Source organism: Macrobrachium rosenbergii, chromosome 2 (assembly GCF_040412425.1).
Source record: "Macrobrachium rosenbergii isolate ZJJX-2024 chromosome 2, ASM4041242v1, whole genome shotgun sequence".
In the NCBI taxonomy this organism is placed as follows: domain Eukaryota; kingdom Metazoa; phylum Arthropoda; class Malacostraca; order Decapoda; family Palaemonidae; genus Macrobrachium; species Macrobrachium rosenbergii.
In genome coordinates, this window is record NC_089742.1 from 29658348 (window position 1) to 29665847 (window position 7500).

The following is a 7500-nucleotide window of genomic DNA, read 5'->3' on the forward strand; positions in this document are numbered from 1 at the left end:
TCTGTGCTTGTAACTGAATGTCTAGAATTTATTTTAACAAATGCACACGATTTGCATATATAAAACTGATTTATGGGTATGAGGCTGGCAACTTAAACCAAGGGTTGTTTATATATATATATATATATATATATATATATATATATATATATATATATATATATATATATATACATATATATATATATATATATATATATATATATATAAATTTCTGACTCACATCAGGATCGAACCCAGGTCTTTCAAGTTCCAACTTCTTTTATGACTTATGTGGCTTGGTTGTCAGCGGTCTCGTCTTTCAATGGAAAGACCTGGGTTCAATCTGATGTGAGTCAGAAATATATATATATATATATATATATATATATATATATATATATATATATATATATATATATATATATATATATATATATATATATATATATATATATATATATATATATATATATATATATATATATATATATATATATATTTATACATATATAAATATATATATTTATTTATACATATATCTTTATTTCAATCTGACAAATAACCAAAATATATTTTCCTCAATCACACATTACTCCTTCAACCAAAACACACTGCTCAATTCAATTAATTCTCCATAAAAAACATGGTAAGTATTTAATATAAAAAACTTTAAAACCCCAAAACACATGAAAATGTTTAAATGCGATAAAATCTTGAAAAAGCACAGAAAAATACCGTCATCCTTCTCAAAGACTCACAGCAATTTCGTATCAGTTGCATCGAAGCGTTCGCTCCTGTCCCAAACCTTCTGCAGGAGAGACCTTTCCTCCGACGACACAACAGACTGCTGGTGGACGAGGCCGGGTCCTGACGAAGACGGGACTGGCGCCTCCGCGCTGGAGTTGCTGCTCGATCTCGTCGTGGATAATTTGGACACTTTGGTGGGCCAAAGATGAAAGGGTAGGAGGTTGCTCTGTTAGATCTCTGATAAAAGTCAGTGGCAGATTTCATTCGTTCATTCGTTCATTTTTTATTGTTTCCTTTTTAAGGCTTCGCAACAATAACTATTTTTCCCTTTAATTTTTATTTTTTTAATCACGTATTGATTCTGTTTAGCTCTCGGGCCTCTCTGTGACGCATTAACATTTATGCAGCATCCATAGTTGCTGTTATATGTATATGTATATATATATATACATACATACAACTGTACATATATTGTATATATAATATACATATAAATATATATATATATATATATATATATATATATATATATATATATATATATATATATATATATATATATATATATATATATATATATATATATATATATAATATATATATATATATATATATATATATATATATATATATATATATATATATATATATACATATAATACCTAATTCTTGCAGAATGAATTAATATTGACAAATATCAGTGACGTATCATAACCGAACTATCATTTACCCGAACCCACCTGATGATCACGAGTAGGCTCTCATTCCCTTATAATCTCATTTAACCCAAAATCCTCATCAAAAGGAAATGATAAAACGTATGATATATCTGCGCTCAATACCATTATCCACTCACATTCGCTTCCAGCAGGGTGGGGCGGGTGGGGGGTGGGGGTGGGGAAGGGGCCCACTACACCCAGAATTAGAATAAGCGTCTGGAAACCTCAAAAAAACACATGAAGTAGCCGACAGAAGGGAAGAAACTTTCTTAATATTATGTCAGGAGAGAGAGAGAGTGAGGAACTCGAGTCTCCCAGATCTCACCAGAAGTAACTTTGAGTCTTAAAACTAATCTCATTGTTTTAACAGGGGAAGTGGCCAAGTTAGCAACTTTGGCCCAACTAAAGTTTAGAAAACTTTCTGGTCGAGTTTTTACTTCTTCCAGTGACGCATATTAGTTTTTATTACGAGTTCCTTTTCCTCTCCTTCTTTTTATATTTGATATTTTTTTATTTACTTATTTTTATTATTTATTTATTCTATTATTAATCGTTAATTAATCTAATACATTTATTAATTATGAAAATAATGATTTAATTAATGAATGTACTTATCTATTTATTTATGTATTTACTTATCCTTTACTTATTTGATATTATACCCTAAATTCAGACGTCAAAATAAATTTAACTCACAACTGATTGTCTCCAATCTCTATTTTATTATTGCCATCGCATGAAATTATTCTTCTCTACTCTTTACTTGCATTCAACCCTCAAGTCAAAATTCAACTGATAAAAAGAATTACAAGCTATTGATGACAGAAGATTCCTTTGAAATAACTGCTACTCGACCTAAAGGCGTTCTTATTTCTACATATTTTGATCAAGTCCATAAGGAGACAGATGGAATTCAAATATTACAAAAACAAAACCCATTCTCTAGATACTAAACAGCAACGCAAAATCACGTAGTCTAAGTATTAGTTTCTAGTAACTTAAAAGCTTAACAATTTAGATATAGTACCAGTCTTTATTTGATTCACAGCGAGCCATTAAAGCCTAGGGAGACTTATAGTGGTTTTGAATACACGATCTCCTAAAGGATTTTAAGCAAATCCGACGAAACTGAGATTGGACTGGCCATAAGAATTTTAAGTACTGCAGACGTTTTCCAGCTATATATGTTCTTGCAAATCTTGTATATTTTATCACATTAAGACAGGGAGAGGCCAAAATTTCTCCCAACAAATATATGTTCCTGCAAAATATATGTTCCTGATAAAATATACATATTTTATCACATTAAGACTTGGAGAGGCGAGAATTTCTCCCAACAAATATATGTTCTTGCAAATCTTGTATATTTTATCACATTAAGACAGGGAGAGGCCAAAATTTCTCCCAACAAATATATGTTCCTGCAAATCTTGTATATTTTATCACATTAAGACTTGGAGAGGCGAAAATTTCTCCCAACAAATATATGTTCTTGCAAATCTTGTATATTTTATCACATTAAGACATGGAGAGGCGGAAATTTCTCCCGACAAAACAAATAGATCATAATTGATAGAATGATTATATATATAAATATATATATATATATATATATATATATATATATATATATATATATATATATATATATATATATAACCAGATTGCAAGACTGACAGATAAAGACACAGTCTAGGACCTAAACAAAATTTAACACAGAACACACAGCCAACTGCATAAACATATGGAAGACTCCAACGAATAATAAGCTTACCTGTCCCGAGCCCCGACGTCAGGTGTTGCTTGAGCTTCGATAGCGTGGTGCCACCGTCCCTGCTGTCTGCTCTGGCCGTCCCGGAGGAATAACCCCCCTGATTCGGAACCCCTTCGGATGTCACCATCTGGAATGAAAAGGAGAGAAAGGAAAAATGAGATCATTAACAGTCATGTTTGTGTTAAGGGAATATGGGTGGGTACATTTTTTTTTTTTATATTGATTTAGGGTCAATGGGGATGTTGTATTTTGATGTGCCAAATAATTCAGTGAGGTTGTATACTGGTTATCATCAAATATGAAAATTTCATGGATGATGAATGTTTTCCAGTTTGCTCCCTCTCTCTCTCTCTCTCTCTCTCTCTCTCTCTCTCTCTCTCTCTCTCTCTTTTATTTACACATACATATATATATACACACACATATACACATACACACACACACACATATATATATATATATATATATATATATATATAATATATATATATATATATATATATATATACTGTATATATTATATATTATATATATATATATATATATAAATACATATGTATATATATATATATATATATATATATATATATATATTATATACACATATGCATATATACAGTATATAAATATATATAAATACATATATATATATATACAATATATATATATGTATACATATACATATATATACACATATACATACAAATATACGTATACATACATACACACATTCATCAAATACCACGCCCCTGCCCCACCGAGAATAATGATATGCGTGATTTTTCAATGTAATGATATATCAATCTTTGTCGCGACTTCATTTTCCGCTCTCTCTCTCTTCGCACCAGACGTTTTAATGACCAGGGAAGATAAATGGTTTGTTTTTCACGGCATTTTCTGAGTGCTTCCATAAGCTGCTTTTGACGTTGGGTAAAGGCATATGCATAATTACCCCAACTGAATTTTATCGCTACTATAAAAAGAATCATTATTATTTTCGTTCGAGGTGTATTAATCCTCATCATATAATTAGTTGAAGTGAGATATATTTAGTCTTTCTTTGTTTTTCTTTTTCTTCATACCGTTTCTAGTAAGACTTATTATGCTTTTGGTTAGTTTTGGCCATAGAGTGTCTTTCTTTATTATTATTATTATTATTAATATTATTATTATTATTATTATTATTATTATTATTATTATTATTATTATTATTGGAGAAACAATTCCACAGTTATTTATATGTACATATATTTAAAGACGAAACTGTATAGTTTTGTAATTAAATATATGTACATGTACATAACTGTGGATTTGTTTTTCCATTTTAAGACTAAAGCTATTATTATTATTATTGTTATTATTGTGTGTTATGTATTATGTGTGTGTGTGTGTGTGTGTGTGTGTTATTATTCTATTTCGTCAATCGTATTGTTAATAACATGTTGGTAAAATATATGGATAATTACTGATTCATTACTTCGAACCTAACGTTATTTAACATTTTATGTTCCTGCCTATTTCCAAAATAACATATATGACATAATAACTGTTTGAATACATTGCAAATCTTATAATTATTATTATTATATAAGTTCACTATTAATAAGATTATTTTCATAATTATCCCCTAAGCAGAGATTATCTAAATCTAACAGTTCTCCAAGTTACTGAACACAAATTTAATCAAGTAAAAAATGCGCCGAAGTTTCTTCGGCGCGATCGAGTTTTCTGTGCAGCCGCCACTGCGTATAATCGAGGACACCGAAAATACACCTATCTTTTGGTGGTCTCGGTATAATGATGTATGAGCCGCGGCCCATGAAACTTTAACCACGGCTTGGTGGTGGCCTATCCTATATCGTTGCCAGAAGCAGGATTATGGCTAACTTTACCCTTAAATAAAATAAAAACTACTGAGGCTAGGGGGCTGCAATTTGTTGCGTTTGATGATTGGAGGGGAGGATGATCAACACACCAATTTTGGACCCTCTAGCCTCCAGTGGTTTTAAGATCTCTGAGACAGAAAAAGTGCGGACAGAAAAAGTGCGGACAGAATAAAGTGCGGACGGACAGACAAAGCCGGCACAATAGTTTTCTTTACAGAAAACAAAAATCTTACATTATTTTCTCCTCATAAACACAAACCATTTCTTCGAGAATCCCGAGATAAATAACTATTCAGCTTTCGCTCTCCGATGCCTTCTGAAAATCCTTTTGAATCCAGACCGAAAATCCTGTAGGATCTTTTGGGCCATTACGAACTTATCCTTCTTTAATGTCCAGCTCTTCTCTCCTGAGCCAGTGACCTCATTGTCTCCTTTCTTAAGATCGTCGGTTTGTGTGTGTGTGTGTGTGTGCGTGTGCGTGTGTGTGTGTGTGTTTGGAATATTCCCTCTTTATCAGAGAGACTTTGCGTCATGAAATATAATCTGGCGATCTTGGTCAACAGTTTTTCCCGTGAGTGGTTTTTGCATAGCTTTGGATATATATTGTCTAAGGCATTTTACTTCTTCTCACTGTTCATTATATACAAAACATATACAATATAAAACATATATATATATATATATATATATATATATATATATATATATATATATATATATGTATATATATGTGTGTGTGTGTGTGTGTGTGTGTATATATATGTATAATATATACACACACACACACACACACACACACATATATATATATATATATATATATATATATATATATATATATATATATATATATATATATATATATATATATATATATATATATACTTTGTGAATCTCTTTTGTGAGAGCTCAATCTCTACTGAAACTTTCTATCAGGTGCAGAAGGCTACCTAACAAGAAGAGGAGTTGACCTGCAGATGCAAAATGTCAACAAAAAAACACAGACAGATAAAATACCTTCAACTTGGTAACAAGCAATTTCCCGTCATGCCCCAATGGGCTGTTTTGCTTTGCCGCAGTGCTAGAGCTCTCGAATTTATTTCCTTCTTTTATGCCGACTGAAGGATGCTTCATGAAAAACTGCAAGGGGGAAGAGAGGAATAGAAACTTCAGAGAGAGAGAAAGAGAGAGAGAGTATGACATGAAACCTTAAGAGCAGCTTGACCCAAATGCTAGTATTCCTGAATACATTTAATTCCACCACAAAAAAAAAATAATAACGAACTCATGTTAAAAATAACATCAAAGAGACTCAAACAGCCAACATCCTGCAACTTGGCAACAAGCAATTTCTCGAAAAGTGCTAAGGGCTGTTTTGACTTTTAAGATTCTTCCTCCGCTCTCTCTCTCTCTCTCTCTCTCTCTCTCTCTCTCTCTCTCTCTCTCTCTCTCTCTCTCTCCGCTGAAGGACACTGAGGAAATGCAGGTAGGAGGAGAGGAAAAGGAACTGTACAAAATTGCCCTAGAGAACTAGATGCTTTGAAATAAAATGAAGATTTGGCTACCGGTAGGCTAATTGTGTTTCCGCAGGACATTTTATTTTTGTGTCTCTTCTGTTTCCCTTGGGTCCAAATAAAGAAAGAGAGAGAGAGAGAGAGCCTTCACAAGTATTCCGCGTTTTTGCCGCAGTCACGGTGACGCATCACAAGCAAATATTAATTTATCAATCGTTTTCTCAGGGAGTAAAATCCTCTAACAGTCTTGCGAGAAGCCAAAGTAAACACTTACAGTCCGAGAGAGAGAGAGAGAGAGAGAGAGAGAGAGAGAGTATGATCATGAAAATGTTGGTATCAGTGCCCTTTTGGGTAAAATTATTAGTATACCAATTTTAATTATCATATGCACACCATAAAGCAGATTTCTCCCGGAAATTAATTTTGAATTTGATAGATGGTTTTTATCTTTGATTTCTGTTTGCACGATTAATCCAAAACGAATCCACATTTAGCTTAGGTTTTGCTCAAACAAATAATTGCTTTTGATGCCTTTCAAAATCAGTCGTTGTCGAATGAACCCTTTTACTACTCTGCTTCCGAAAGCATAAACTTTAATGTACGGATGTAGAGCTTTCAAAGCACAAAGGAGGCTCCACATATTTTTTCAGACTAGCATAAATAAAACAGTTGACAGAAAGAGAATTCTGGTATAACAATCATCCAGTATTTCATGTGTCTAGATATAGTGATTCGAGGTATTTTCGAAGTGGTTAAATTTTGCCAGGCTACAATGACTATATACTGGGCCTCGTTTGTGTTCACACCTCTCTGACCATTCAGAAAACTTGATGTGACTTTATATTATATGGTGTTTTGTCTGAATAAGTCAGACTTTA

The 7500-nt window shown here is 32.1% G+C and overlaps 1 protein-coding gene across 1 annotated transcript in view; it reads right to left on the minus strand.

The window, feature by feature from the left end:
* Positions 1 to 7500, minus strand: part of LOC136844451 (regulating synaptic membrane exocytosis protein 2-like) — a 72227-nt gene that overhangs the window by 51095 nt on the left and 13632 nt on the right. Inside the window, 2 exon segments of the mRNA XM_067113703.1 lie at positions 741 to 918; positions 3223 to 3349. Of these exon segments, the coding sequence (XP_066969804.1) occupies positions 741 to 918; positions 3223 to 3349 (305 nt within the window).